At 37.7% G+C, this 16,079-nt stretch overlaps 1 protein-coding gene across 3 annotated transcripts in view; it reads left to right on the forward strand.

The window, feature by feature from the left end:
• The window catches only part of SENP1 (SUMO specific peptidase 1), a 52,133-nt gene that overhangs the window by 17,391 nt on the left and 18,663 nt on the right, over positions 1–16,079 (forward strand). For all 3 annotated transcript variants that reach the window (XM_069580922.1, XM_069580921.1, XM_069580923.1), the window contains 5 exons: positions 598–769; positions 8,062–8,165; positions 8,248–8,534; positions 9,952–10,006; positions 15,645–15,683. In XM_069580922.1, coding sequence (XP_069437023.1) covers positions 598–769; positions 8,062–8,165; positions 8,248–8,534; positions 9,952–10,006; positions 15,645–15,683 — 657 coding nt within the window. The remainder of the gene's footprint in view (positions 1–597; positions 770–8,061; positions 8,166–8,247; positions 8,535–9,951; positions 10,007–15,644; positions 15,684–16,079) is intronic.

The raw sequence follows: 16,079 nt of genomic DNA on the forward strand, positions 1-16,079 counted from the left end.
TTTATTGTCAGTTTTCTGCATTATTTGAAGCAGATACGGTATCAAGAAACAATTCTTCAAAAGAGGTGAGCAGAGAGGCCAGAAGAAGTCACAGTGATGCAGCCTCATAATAAGCCTTCTAGTTGTTTTTAGTGATAGATGGGAGCCCTCTGTTGGCCTTTTAGCAAACTTTAAAATTCAATTGAAAGACTCACTTGAACTTCAGCTTTATTCATCTTTGCATATTTAATCTTAAAATATTTTCCTCCAAAAGTCTGGAAGAGGGCCTGCAGGGAAATGTGTGCATATTAATGTACCTTGAACCCTTATTTTCTGAAGAAATCTAATCCAATGTGCTTTCTGTCATAGATGGTGAAACTAAGAAATAAAATTTTAGGTGTTTGATAGTTATATAGTTTGGCTGTTTAAGACTTCATAAAGGGCAGAACTTGAAAAAGCAACTCATGTATCATTTCCTGGGTATTTCCCTCGCAAGGTACATCTGTCATTCTACCTGTTAATTTTTTGTTTCTGTTATTCCACTTTGTTTCTTGAAAGTGGAAATCACTTGCCTAGATTTTCATGTCTTTTCTTACAAACTCTTTTTTTTTTTTATAGTGGATTATCAAACAATTTTACAGGAAAGTCAAACCATCACTGCCACGTGTCTGCATATGAAAAATCTTTTCCTATTAAGCCTGTTTCAAGTCCATCTTGGAGTGGTTCATGTCGTCGAAATCTTTTGAGCCCCAAGAAAACTCAGAGACGACATATTAGCACAGCAGAAGAGGTAAGGAAAAGCTGCTAAGAGTTAAACTTGCCCTACATTCAGCTATTTGTTCCCTCTGACTTAGATGTTTATTAACCATTGCATTTACTTAACCCTTTCTGGTTTTTTTTTTCCTTGATTACTCTTTGAGTGCTGTCATCTGTTCTAAAAAGATTAAGGAGATAATTTAGCAGTATTTTTCTTACCATCTTTTATTCCTGTTGGATAGCAGACTTAATCTTCAGTATTATCTGAGCGGCTTCTCGTACATCAAACTATCTCTTTTCTCTTTTGCACCCTTCCTAAAACTCTAGCTTCATGTGGCAAAACTGTTAACCTTGCTGGATTTGATAACATACCTGCCTGCCCTTCTTACCAGGATAGTTTTTCCTCAATATAAAAGAAAAATCAAGAAGGCGCTTAAACAATTTATATCTTTTCATTATGAGTAAAATCTTTGAGATCATAAATTTTCTCCACAAGAAAGATGTGTTGACACTGTGTTATTATAGTCATTCAGTAAACTTAAAAGAAAAAATCATTTCCGTAAATGTATAATTTATAAAGTAAGGAAATATACTTAAACCTGTTCAATTAAATATTTATTATGCATCTAGTCAGCTTTGGACTGGTTGCTGTGGAGATACAAATGAATAATAATGACCTCACACTTAGATAGCATTAGATTTTCCAGTGTGCTTTCCACATATATTATTGTTTTGAATTCTTTTAATCTATGAAATAGGAAGAGATGAGGCAAAACCACATTTTACAAGGTTGGAAAGTAAACGTCAGAAGTCACACAACTAATAAATGGTCAGCCTGCAACCCAGTTCTTCTGCATGAGTCCGGTGTGGTATGATTTCTCTACACAACATGGTGATGTGGTTCCTACCCATTAAGAGCTTCCAGAGCCTGAAGTCAAGAGTATAGTGTTATGTGCTAAAGTGAAGTCACTCAGTTGTGTCCGACTCTTTGCGACCCCATGGAGTGTAGCCTACCAGGCTCCTCCATCCATGATGATTCTCCAGGCAAGAATACTGCAGTGGGTTGCCAGTTCCTTCTCCAGGGGATCTTCCCAACCCAAGGATCGAACCCAGGTCTCCCACATTGCAGGCAGATGCTTTAACCTCTGAGCCACCAGGTGATGTGCTAAACAATTACGTAATTTGGTGGTGAAGATCTCTTAGGTGGCAAAACTTCATTATTTGTGACATGGTTAGTTAAAAATGCTGTATGTTTTTTGGTTTTAAATTTGTATTGAATCTACACTATTCACAGAGGGTGACAAAACTAGTGAATCATCAGAGAGAAGGATAGACAAAACTGGCAACAGTTGCCTTTGGTGATAGCTGAGCAACAGCTATTTCTTTTTCACTGTACCATTTATAACATTGAATTTAGTACCATCAGTTACTGCATATATAATTTTTTTTTAATTACTGAAGTGGCAGGAGTTGTGCTTCTGCTAGAGCCTAGGCAGTCTGCAGATTTACAGAGACTTGTGGGGAAAGAGTGAGGGCATGGCAGCAGGACGCAGGCCTCCCAGACCCCTCCTTGCCTCCTGGCTGCTGGGATCACGAGTATCCTTCAAACCATGTACATTGTAAGCCCACACCATTCACTCACTAGCCAACCAATATTTGGGACAACTCAGCCCCGCCTTCTTCTTTCACCTTCACTTCCAGCCTGAGGACTTGGGCTGACCAAATACTTTCATCCTTCCAAACTACCCTCCAGGCCACAGGCTGGGTCAGTGGAGAATGAGAGGCTGGTTTCTCTTTCCTGCTGTAGTGTCAAGAAGATGCCAAGGATTGAACCTGTCCTATGGAATAAAAGCTGCAGAAAATTTTACCTCAGTTGTTTTTAGGCCTTTAATCTGCTGTGAAAAGCAAGGTACTTGTAGTATAGAAATATGAAGTAGTCTGTATTATATGAGTAAGATAAAATATTGGACCAAACTTTATTAAATGAAACTCTCAATAGATTATTTAGATGTTTAGTCTTAGGTGTTATAGATAATACAGATTAAAATATTACTTTTTTCCCACTAAAGTAAGATTATTGTTGGTAGCTTATCTGTTCAGTTCAGTTCAATTCAGTCACTCAGTCATGGCCAACTCTCTGACCCCGTGGACTGCAGCACGCCAGGCTTCCCTGTCCATCACCAACTCCCAGAGCCTACTCAAACTCATGTCCATTGAGTCAGTGATGCCATCTAACCATCTCATCCTCTGTCATCCCCTTTTCCTCCTGCCTTCAATCTTTCCCAGCATCAGAATCTTTTCAGATGAATCAGTTCTTCTCATCAGGTGGCCCAAGTATTGGAGTTTCAGCTTTAGCATCAGTCCTTCCAATGAATATTCAGGACTGATTTCCTTTAGGATGGACTGGTTGGATCTCCTTGCTGAAAACTTACAAACTAGAGGAAAAGTTATTTTCCATGGAAATATTGGGATCTCCTAGGGAGGTGCTGTTGCTTATGTTTAAAGAAGGAGAATTGTGTATAATCTTACATCTAGAGTTGTCTAACATCTTCAGGAATATGAAGCCGTCTATAGAATTAACATGTCACCACTTACTGTTCAGTTTTACAACAGAGATTTGAAGATATATACAAGGAAGAGGAATTTGGAAATATTCATGTGGTGGCTGTACTACCACTTGGCTGATGGCTGATTCAAGGGCAACATTAAAGAACAATAGAGGTTACTATTAATTAGATAATATTGTTCTTTAATGTTGCCCTTGAGGACTTCCCTGGTGGCTCAGACGGTAAAGTGTCTGTCTATAATGCGAGAGACCTAGATTCAATCTGGGTTGGGAAGATTCCCTGGAGAAGGAAATGGCAACCCACTCCAGTACTCTTGCCTTGAAAATCTCATGGACGGAGGAGCTTGGTGCAGGCTACTGTCCATGGGGTCGCAAAGAGTCAGCACGACTGAGCGACTTCACTTTTCTAGCCATATGTGCTGTTTAAGTTAATTTAAATAAAATAAAAATGTAGTTTCTCAGTCACATTAGCCACGTTTCAGGCACTCATTAGCCATACTTGGCTAGTGACTACAATATTGGATAGTACAGGTTAGGAACATTTCCATGATCACAGAATGTTCTCTTAGTACTGTTACAGAGGGTGTGAGTTTCTGTTTGGGAAAGAAAAAATACTAAGAAAAAAATAGAAATGTTAAATGGCAATAACACAGGTAGTTTCTTTTCAGTTATATATTGCTTCCAGACATGCTTCTGTGCTACGTATTAAGCAGCATTTTAAGATGTTAGGCTGCCTTACAAACGACACTGGTGGGTTTATTCCTTTTTTTTTTTTTTTTTTTTTTAAGAAAAACATACTTGACTAATTATCCTTAAACTTATTAAACTTTCTTTGATCATTTATTAGATTTATAACAATATTAGCCAACTTCCTTTGCTCTAATATTTTACCCAATTATAGCTTCCTTTCCTCTTAATTTCTTAATTTGCTCACTCAATAGAAAATGGTTTAACAAGTAATATTGTTGTTGTTCAGTCGCTAAGTTGTGTCCAACTCTTGGCAACCCCATGAGCTGCAGCACACCAGGCTTCTCTGTCCATCACTACCTCCTTGAGTTTGCCCAGACTCATGTCCATTGAGTCAGTGACGCCATCCAACCAGCTCATCCTTTATTGCCTCCTTCTCCTCTTGCCCTGTTTTTCCCAGCATCAGGGTCTTTTCTAATGAGTCAGCTCCTCACATCAGGTGGCCAAAGTATTGATGCTTCAGCATTAGGCGTTCCAGTGAATATTCAGGGTTGATTTCCTGTAGGATTGACTGGTTTGATCTCCTTGCTGTCCAAGGGACTCTCAAGAGTCTTCTCCAGCACCACCATTCCAAAGCGTCAGTTCTTTGGCTTTCAGCCTTCTTTATGGTCCAGCTCTCACATCCAGACATGACTACTGGAAAAAACATAGTTTTGAATGTATGAACCATTGTTGGCAAAGTGATGTCTCTGCTTTTTAATGCACTATTTAGGTTTATCATAGCTTTTCTTCCAAGGAGCAAGCGTCTGTTAAATCATAAATCAGTTTAAACTGACAGTATGGGGCTTGAAGAGACCTCAGATAATTTGGAGTATTGGACATTTACTTCTGTTCGTTTTTTGTTGTCTAATGACGGAGGTTGTTCAGGCTCAGACAGAAGCTTTTCTTTGAAGATATATTTATTGAAGAAAATGATTTGTTGGGGACTTTTGTGTATGTTAAATTATTTTTAAAAGTCAACTTTGTGTTGAATTAATCTAGATTTCTTATAATTTGCATTAGATGAGTCACTTAATGGCATGTTGGTTCTTCATGTTTTATTTATAAATATAAAAATTTATTCCAAGAAAACATTTTTTATGTGATAGGAGGGAGGAGGGAAATGTTTCTAACTTTTTAAATTCTTTTTTAAAAATTGTATTGAATTGTGATTTACAATATTGTGTTAGTTTCAGGTGTACAGCAGAGTGATTCAGTTATACATATATGTATTCTTCTTTCAGATTTTTTTCTCATATAGGTTATCACAGAATATTGACTAGCGTTCCCTGTGCTATACAGCAGGTCCTTGCTCCTTGTGTGTCTTGTAGTCATAGTGCATATATGTTCATCTCAAGCTGATTTATTCCTCGCCTACGTTTCCCCTTTTGTTTGTAGTATTTAGGGTACCACAAAGATCCTTTCTATCTCATCTATTCTTGGTGTTCTCTTGAGGTCTTTAAGTGATGGGGATATTTCTTTGCCTTCCCTTCATATGCAGAGTAGCCTCTTACACCAATATATCTGCTTTACTTTTCTTCCTGTGATAAGATAATACAATCAAAGCTTTTTAAGATGTAATTTGTTGGGATAGTGGAAGTGAACTAAAATTTAGAGTTAATATCCATGACCCAGGTGTAGTACTCCACTTTTGATTCCCTTCCCTCCCTCCATTTTACCACCCTCTAAGACAACATACTGTTAACCCCATAGTATCGTGGATTCAGTTATTTGGTATGGTGGGAAAGTGAAATCAAGATTTATATTGAAGAGTATTCAGAATTTCAGTCATTAAAGTGCCAGATAGTACAGCTTTCCAGTATATAGATCACAGTGGAGTTAGTTGGCAAAGATCTCTCTTACACCCTAATAATCTGTAATGATGCTGCTTTCTTTCAATTATGTACTTTAAGAATCTTCATAATAGAAAATTTGTGTTTTAATAAGGGCGTCCCTAGTGGCTCAGATGGTAAAGAGTCCTCCTGCAATGCAGGAGACCTGGGTTTGATCCCTGGGTTGGGAAGATCCTGGAGAAGGGAACGGCTACCCACTCCAGTATTCTGGCTTGGAGAATTCCATGGACAGAGGAGCCTGGCAGGCTACAGTCCATGGGGTTGCAAGGAGTTGGATAAAGAGGCATTAATTATGATTTTTAATTATAAAAATATATAGACAGTCTCTTCACAAACACTAAAAAAAAGGACCACCATTGTCTTGAATATATTAAGGTCTAAGGGGTAAGATAATGGTATTTATTTTCTTCATAGAGGACATTGCAAATTTGTTTCTTCTCTTGGTTCTATTTTGCCACCAAATGCTCAACTACTTCTTTGTTTTGTGATCACTCAACTATTCAGATTTAAGGATAGCTCTTTCTCATAAGGGGTTGTCAAGTTGCACAGTGCAAGGTGTATCTTGTTAGACTGATAACGTTATATTGACAATGTAACTGAAATTTACTATGTGCCCCTTGGACTGCAAGGATATCCAACTAGTCCATCCTAAAGGAGATCAGTCCTGAGTGTTCATTGGAAGGACTGATGTTGAAGCTGAAACTCCAATACTTTGGCCACCTCATGCGAAGAGTTGACTCATTGGAAAAGACCCTGATGCTGGGAGGGATTGAGGGCAGGAGGAGAAGGGGATGACGGAGGATGAGATGGTTGGATGACATCACCAACTCAATGGACATGGGTTTGGGTGGACTCCGGGAGTTGGTGATGGACAGGGAGGCCTGGTGTGCTGCGGTTCATGGGATCGCAAAGAATCGGACGTGACTGAACTGAACTGAAAAAAAAGATTGAAGAAGAAAAAATTTAGTGTCTCTTTACCTTTGCCTCAATCTTTGCTTTATTCTTTGTGCGTTTAACAAACTTTTGTAATTGAATGAAATGCTTATGTGCATATTGAAATATGGCAATGTAGTATGTTGCTAGCACTGGCATGAAGTTTAAGATTATTTTGTGAAAATTGAAGATTGTATTAAACTGTATATAAGATTTTTTTTAAATCCTGGGGCATGTTATTTAATGAATTCAGCCCATTACTTCAGGAGATCTGTGCAGAGTAGGTACATGATTAGTTACAAGTTCTCACGTAAACTGGTTCTCTGCTAAATGGCCTCATTTCTCACTGTTGTTCTCCTGATTCACACTGACCTTACTATTCCTTGAACACATCAAGCATATTCCTGTCCGAGGCCCTTTGCATTTGTTCTGCCAATACCTGGAATACTCTTTATAAATTTCTATGACTGATTTATTCCTTTGATTTAGGCTTCTGTAGAAATATCACCTTTTTAGAGAAGTCTTATCCATTCTTGCTATTCTTCCTCCATCGCTTTCTGTTCTCTTCAATTTTCTTCATACTACTTGACTTATTTTTTGTCAGTCCTTCAGCTTTAATGTAAGCTCCCCAAGGCACAGATTATTTTATTCAGCGCAGCATCTCTAGTGCCTGGAGCATAGTAGGTGTTTAGGTTGGTAAGTGAACTATGCTGTGGAATATATGCTTTTCCCTAAATTCAGTATTGGAACTTCATGGGAAAAAAAAAGAATAAATGAAAGTTGGCAATGAAAACCATCTTTGGAAAGTACTTACACTCTTAAAAATTGGGTAGAATAGGAAACAGCTCTGATCTTGACTGTTGCAATTACTTCCTTGTGATTTTTCTAACGGGTATCAGGAGTCAAGGACTTTGTTAGAGTCCTGTTTAGAGGTCCTCATTTTTTTTTAATGTTTTATTTCTGGGACAATCAGTGATGCAAAAATGGCCTTCTAGTTTCATATCCTACAGTTTCTGTGTGCTGCTGTTTACATATATGCCCCATAATTTTCCAAAATACACTGTCAAGTATTTGCTTCACTCACTTCTATGTGCTTTATAATTTTGTAGAATATTATTAATGAACCATAATTCTTAATTATCATCAAGACACTGCCAGAGCTTTAAGAGAGCTCTCAGAGTCTAGATATTACCTAGAGAAACGTTGCCTCATTGAATGTATTTAAGATTTTTTTTTCTTCTTTTATAGACAGTTCAAGAGGAAGAACGAGAGATTTACAGACAGCTGCTACAGATGGTCACAGGGAAGCAGTTCTCTATAGCCAAACCCACCACACATTTTCCTTTACACCTGTGAGTCACAGAAACATATTTCAAATGAATTTTATTCTGCATTTTGTTATTGGATGTTGAAATTGTTTTCTTTTCTTGCTAGGTCTCGATGTCTTAGTTCCAGTAAGAATACTTTGAAAGACCCACTGTTTAAAAATGGAAACTCTTGTGCAACTCAGATCGTTGGCTCTGATACTTCTTCATCTGGATCTGCCAGCATTTTAACTGCCCAGGAACAATTGTCCCACAGTGTGTTTTCCTTATCATCTTACACCCCAGATGCTGGTACATTTGGATCCAAAGATTCTGATCCTGTCCATCAACCCGAACATGACCACTCTCTTTCACATCAGGCAAATAACTTACCAGCTTCAAATACAGAATCTGAAGGTAAAAATGGAATTGTATCACTATAGTTTCAGTAACCAATGAACGGTTTATTGGATCTATGAGAATTGTATGAATTATAGGCAAGGTAGTAATACACATGTAACTTAATTAAGATATAAGATACAAGATACCTTAAATACATTTAATTCAGTTAGCCATGCCATGAGTAAATGAAACATATAAATAGCTTACTTTTTTCTTACAAATGATTGAGAGGCAAATGATTTCATATAATATTTAAAAGGTTAACTTCCTGAACAGTCTTGTGTCAGAGTATATTAAGCCCACCTACTTTGGTACTGTCTCTGTTTCTAGTACTTTACAATGAAAATTAAGTACCCTGAAGTTCTAGGAGTTTTGAAATATCAATTAAGAATTGAAGTAAAATTTCTTAAATAAATAGTACTTATAAAACCTGTGTAGTAGGTTTATGCATTTTGGAATGCTTGTCAGCAAGTTTTGAAAACAGAATTTTCTGTCTAACTTTCAGCTAACCAAAATATTTAGTCTCTTGGAATTCCAGTTAATTAAAGGTTTTGCTATGGTAGTTTTTTGTTTGTTTGCTTAGTTTTCCCCTCCTTTAGGTATGTATTATGTGTGTATTTATGATATGTATTTAGGCATGTAACTTAAAGCAAATTTTTTAATCTGTTCCTTACTTTCTTAAAAGTCTCACTTGGGGATAAAAATTTAGGTGTCATTATATATATGGCTACACAAATTCACAGAAACTTAAAATTTTGTGAGGTGATTTACTGAGAATTATTATTAAAAGCCTTTAATTTCAGAAGCATTTATTTTATGTCAGATGCTTAGATACAACTCAACTGGAACAAATATAAAATATTGAATGGTTTAGTTACTTCCCTATACCATTTATTAAATATTCTAAATAAGATTCTAATCATAGTGCTTTAGAAGGATGATTCCTACCTTTATCAATAGAAAATAAATGCTAGAATTTGTACTGTTTGGACTCTGGTGCTTCTCACATAGCTGTTGCTTTCTTTCTTTCTGCCTTCCCCCTCTTCCCTTCCTCCTTCCCTTCCCTCTTGCATCTTGTTCAGTCTCATACTGGTTCATGAACTAAAGACTTTTGAGAAATCTTGGCATGTTCTTATTTCTCAGGAATAGAAGGAAGAAGCACAGGGAACAAGCGCAGTCCAGGAGAAGATGCTGAAGGGCATATATACTTTTTTTTTGGCTTTATTTGTGAGACGGGCTCTTCACTAAGCCCTGTTTGTGGCTCAGTGAAAATGGACCTGCCTGTCTTTCTCCCGTCTTTCCTTTATCCTTATGCTGTGTTATTTTTATGGAAATAGAATATAGCAAAGTATGGGAACTTAAGCCGTAGACATCTAGAAGGTACAGCCATGTGGAATTTTGTTAATGATAGGCTCTTGTGTTTTTTGTTTAGGATCAGACTCTGTGATTTTACTCAAAGTGAAAGACTCCCAGATTCCAACTCCCAGGTAAACTTTGGTTAAAGGACATTCTTAACATTGTTTTCCCTCTCTTTAATCACAATTTCTTCACTAAGAGTTAAGTAATATAAAACAGCCTCAATTCAGACCACTCTTATGTGTCGTTTGAATTATTTTAGTAACTTCTTAATTGATCTTTTTTCCTCCAACCTCCGTTTTATTCTTCATGCCATTTTCCACCGTGTTCTCTAACCCATTCTTTGCCTTGTTCGTTAGTCCACCTTCAGTTCTGCTGAGTGAACTTTCTAAAATGCTTATCTAATCATTCATTAAACTCCCTCAAGAGTGCCTGATAAGATGTGGAATCAAGCCCAAACTCCTAGTATGGTATTCAACACTCTTCCTCCACATGCCTTGCTTCCTGTCATACATTTTTTCTTTGACAAATATTTATTGATAGCCTAGGGGTGCGAGTACTGGTACAGACATTGAAGGTAATAGCAGTTAACAAAATGAAGTTCCTGCTCTCAAGAAGTGTACATCCTAATTGTACCGAAAGGACCTTGATGCTGGAAAAGGTTGAGTGCAAGAAGAGAAGGGGGTGACAGGATGAAATGGTTGGATAGCATCACCTAATCAATGGATATGAATTTGACCTAACTCTAGGAGATAGTGAAGGACAGGGAAGCCTGGCGCGCTGCAGTCCATGGACTTATAAAGAGTTAGCCATGACTTAGTGACTAAACAACAACAAAGGAGAGGGATGGGGGACAAATAATAACAAATAATTAAATATACATATACCTGGTGGTGATAAGTACCATGAAGAAAAATAAAGCAGGGTAACATATAGACTGGGGATTGGGAGTGCCATTTTTCTAGATGGTCACGATGAGTTTCTGCTAAGCTGACATTTGCGGAGAGACACAGTGGAGGTGAAAGAAGGAGCCATGTGCAAAATACTGGATTCTTTCATGTGTTTATTATATGCTGACTTACAAGATGATAGGTATTCTCATATTTTCACATGAATATGTGAAGTGTTTCTTCTGCCTGATATGTTCCCCTTCTCCCCCTTCAACTTGTCTATCAAGCAGTAGTCTTTTTCTTATCTTTTAAGTCTCAGGTCAGATGTGATCTTCTGTATGAAACTTAACCCCTCTGAGAGGTACCAAGTATTTCTTCCTCTGTAATCCAGTTCAATTCAGTTCAGTCGTGTCCGACTCTTTGCAACCCCATGAATCACAGCATGCCAGGCCTCCCTGTCCATCACCAACTCCCAGAATTCACCCAAACTCATGTCCATCAAGTCGGTGATGCCATCCAGCCATCTCATCCTCTGTTGTCCCCTTCTCCTCCCGCCCCCAATCCCTCCCAGCATCAGAGTCTTTTCCAATGAGTCAATTCTTCGCATGAGGTGGCCAAAGTATCGGAGTTTCAGCTTTAGCATCATTCCTTACAAAGAACACTCAGGACTGATCTCCTTTAGGATGGACTGGTTGGATCTCCTTGCAGTCCAAGGGACTCTCAAGAGTCTTCTCCAGCACCACAGTTCGAAAGCATCAATTCTTCAGCACTCAGCTTTCTTCACAGTCCAACTTTCACATCCATACATGACCACTGGAGAAATCATAGCCTTGACTAGATGGACCTTTGTTGGCAAAGTAATGTCTCTGCTTCTGAATATGCTATCTAGGTTGGTCATAACTCTCCTTCCAAGGAGTAAGTGTCTTTTAATTTCATGGCTGCAGTCACCATCTGCAGTGATTTTGGAGCCCCCAAAAATAAAGCCTGACACTGTTTCCACTGTTTCCCCATCTATTTGCCATGAAGTGATGGGACCGGATACCATGATCTTCGTTTTCTGAATGTTGAGCTTTAAGCCAACTTTTTCACTCTCCTCTTTCACTTTCATCACGAGGCTCTTTAGTTCTTCTTGCCTTTCTGCCATAAAGGTGGTGTCATCTGCATATCTGAGGTTTTTGATATTTCTCCCGGCAATCTTGATTCCAGCTTGTGCTTCTTCCAGCCCAACGTTTCTCATGATGTACTCTGCATAGAAGTTAAATAAGCAGGGTGACAATATACAGCCTTGACGTACTCCTTTTCCTATTTGGAACCAGTCTGTTGTTCCATGTCCAGTTCTAACTGTTGCTTCCTGACCTGCATATAGGTTTCTCAAGAGGCAGGTCAGGTGGTCTGGTATTCCCATCTCTTTCAGAATTTTCCACAGTTTATTGTGAGCCACACAGTCAAAGGCTTTGGCATAGTCAATAAAGCAGAAATAGATGTTTTTCTGGAACTCTCTTGCTTTTTTGATGATCCAGCGGATGTTGGCAATTTGATCTCTGGTTCCTCTGCCTTTTCTAAAATCAGCTTGAACATCTGAAGTTCACAGTTCATGTATTGCTGAACCAGTATTATAACCCAGTAGGTTACTGTTAATACTTAGATTGCTATGTCTGCCATATGGGGCCTTGGCAATCAGTTGCTAGAATAATAATAATATTAATTTTCTATTGAAACGATTAGGGATAATAAGATATTCTTTCTTATCTCAATTCCCCTACATCTTTGCAATTTCCCAGTATGTTCTAAACTTTTTGGATATTTTAAAAGTATTCTCAAAAAAAAGTATTCTCTAGTTAGTATAGTTTCTCAAGGAGACTTTACAGTTTAGATTCCTTATAGTTTTGGGGGGTTTTTTTGAGTGAGACCTGGGTTCCAATCTTGCCTTTTCCAGGCTCCATGTAACTTTGAACAAGTTACTCTTCTAAACCTCAGTTTCCGTACCAATAAAATGCCAGTGTTAATATCTTACTATTGAATTGTTGTGAAGGTAAACTTATAGATAAAACACTTATAAAAGTGTTCTATATGTATGTACAAAAATAGGTGTTCTTTCTTGGGAAAAAGTTGATTTCATATAATGTGTGCTCTCAGTTCTTTCCTGAGTCTGTCTTTCCTTTATGGAGAATTTCTTTTACTAATGACTGAACAGTGAGATGGATGAGAAGTAGTCTTGGGTGAGGCTCACTGGATGATGCTGTCTATCAAAGTTGGAGCCTAGTCTCTCAAGGCTTGGTTCATTGGCTCCTTAATCTCCCACCACTGCCTCTCGGTTAAGTTCCAGCAATGAAGATCTGCCCTTATTTCCCAGAATATGCCGTGCATTTTATGCCTTTGTGTTGTTATACATTCCAACCCCTTCCCCTTCTGCCTGGAGTTTGCTTTCTCTCCTTGTCGACTTGTTACACTCTTAGCTTGCTTTTTAAACTCTGACTCAGGTGTTGGTTTCTTCCTCAGGACATTTCTCTGGCTTCTCCAGATATCATTAGTCTTTTCCTCCAGTGCTTCTGTCTCTGTACCTTGTGTTACTAATATCTTTGCACCGCCTCCTGCTTTCAATAATAGCACGTGGCGCATTAAAAGTACTTAGTAAATAAATCTTTGTTAAATAACAAATTTCCTAGAAAGCTTGAAATACTGTCTTGAGTAGTCCAAATACTCATCATCTCCATTGTGGCTTAATGCTTTGGTTTATTAGAAGACATTTTACAATAATACAACACAGTCTGTGGAATTGGACTGAAGTAGTTTCTAACCCTGACTCTTCCAGGGCAAATAATTCTTTTGAACTCAGTTTCCTTTTCTGTACAGTATAAGTAGTGTTTCCCTATTACACATTATATTGAGGCTTAATAATTTGTGGATTATCATAAGGCTTTGCCAATACGTAAAATCTCTCTAAGAGAGTTTCATACACAAAGCACTAAGTAGGTGCTTATTGCATTAATTATATGAGAAGTAATATGTAATCTCTGAAAAGCAAAGGGATTTTGCTTTTCCCTCTGTGTGTTGCTTTCCTACACCAATAGATACCTTGATGCATTAAAGAGAAGTGCTTGTCCTTTACATTATTTATTTATTCAACAAATATTGAGTGCCTGCTAGATGTCAGGCACTATTCTTGGCACAGAGCATACAGTAGTAAATGCAAAAGACAAAAATTCCTATCCTCATCAAGTTTATATTCTAATATGGGGAGCATTGGGCTTCCCTGATGGCTCAGTTGGTAAAGAATCTGCCTGCAGTGCAAGAGACCCTGATTTGATTCCTGGGTCGGCAAGATCTGCTGGAGAAGGGACAGTCTACCCACTCCAGTATTCTTGGGCTTCTCTGGTGGCTCAGCTGGTAAAGAATCTGCCTGCAGTGCAGGAGACCTGGGTTCAATCCCTGGGTTGAGAAGATCCCCTGGAAAAGGGAAAGGCTACCACTCCAATATTCTGACCTGGAGAATTCCACAGACTGTGTAGTCCATGGAGTCACAAAGAGTCTGACACGACTGAGCGGCTTTCTTTTTTTTTTTTTTTTTCACTTTCATGGGGAGCAGATTTGAGTAGCATGATCCAGTACCATGAAATTCTGGGTGATTGCTTGTCACGTCATCATATTGTGCAATAGATGTCTTCTCACGTTCATTAATGTTTAGTATCACACACTAAGTAGTCTCTCAGAGTGCTTCCACTGATCTCTGTGACTTTCTTTCTTGGCTGTTACATCAGTTGGTGACTGCATTAAGGAGATAGGCTGCCTTCTCTGTGTTCTCCTCTTATTGACCTCAGTGACAGTGAATAGGTAATAGAACAGCATTTTTATCACTAAAGCCCAAAACTAAGGGTTACTGGGAATACTGATTCTCAGAAGTTAGGCTTAGGAGCAAAGGATTACCTCTGAGCCCTTATTTTTGCCTTTACAGGACAGATTGTAGAAGTTTAAAAACTGAAAGGGACTCTCATCTCCATATTCACAAACCCAGAAATTGAGGCCCATGTAAAGGGAAGTGACTTGCTCAAAGTCACAAAGCTAATCAGAGGCAGCTCTAAGAGATTCCAGTCTCTTAACTTTCAGTTTGACACTCTTTTAACTTATTCTGTACATCTGAAAGTTTTCTTTGGAAAAATGCTCACTTGCCTTTCATTTGGTTCTGTGAGAACTCCCTTCAGTTAAAGGGGAGATGAGCAATGACATGAGAAAGTTTGAGAAGAGCAAAAAGGCTCTAGAACAGATAACATACCTGTGACTCTGTTAGCCTTATTCCCTTGGGTTGTCAGCAAGAGCTGCATGGAATAAAAGCAGTCTCTCATCTTTGGAAGGGAGTCGTATTGCTAATTATCCATATTGGTTCATTGGTTCATTAGCCATTTAATATGGGCTACTCTGTGAGTGGGAATTTTCAGTATCTACTGTGATGTGGTTGAATGTATTTTGACTCAAGCAGACCTACAAAAAGTCCAACAACCCATAATATTTTATTAAACCATTAATAAATCTGTCAATCTGAGCCATTTGGAAAGAGGAACATTCTAGTTTTAATATATTACCTTGATAAATAATGTATTTTTCACATCATGTTGGTCTGTCTTGCAAGTAAGGAGCATGCTAAACTAAATTTCTCTGCTGAATGTTGGGTTATCTTTTTAACTATATGTGTGCAAATGACTCATATTTGTTTTCCTTTTCTTCCCAGTTAGAATTGTTTTATGTAATTTAGGTCCTTTTATTTATCACATACTTATAAAGCATTTGTATAAACTATTTAAATGATTTGTTTTCTTGATGAAAATATTTGATACTCTTTTAAGTCTCCTGTTCATTTGTCACATTTTTCTTTTCCTGCCCATAGTCCTACTTTTTTCCAGGCAGAGCTGTGGATCAAAGAATTGTAAGTAATTATTTTTAATATCATTTTGCCTCTTCATCACTTTCTTTTCAGTTAGAAGAAATCAATTAGCCAATCTTGCTACCAATTTTTAGTCAGTAAAAATTTCCTATTTATTTATAAAATAACTTCTAAGTTACTGAGTTTTAAAAGTTTTTGGAGTTGGAACATTTCTATGCTCAGGTTTATTAAATCTGTAACAATTGTTGAAACTAAATTGAATTGGAAAAATGTTTCAGTTAGCTATTAAACAGAAAGGAAAATAAATGTCTTTATTTTCATATTGATAAAATAATTTATTGGATATAATTTCTGGAGTTTGCAGAATCACTGAAAATTTAGTTTCTAGTTTCAAGGATTCACTTTGGTTATCTAAATCCCTTGGTCTGGTAGATTTTT

Source organism: Ovis canadensis, chromosome 3 (genome assembly GCF_042477335.2).
Source record: "Ovis canadensis isolate MfBH-ARS-UI-01 breed Bighorn chromosome 3, ARS-UI_OviCan_v2, whole genome shotgun sequence".
Lineage (NCBI taxonomy): Eukaryota > Metazoa > Chordata > Mammalia > Artiodactyla > Bovidae > Ovis > Ovis canadensis.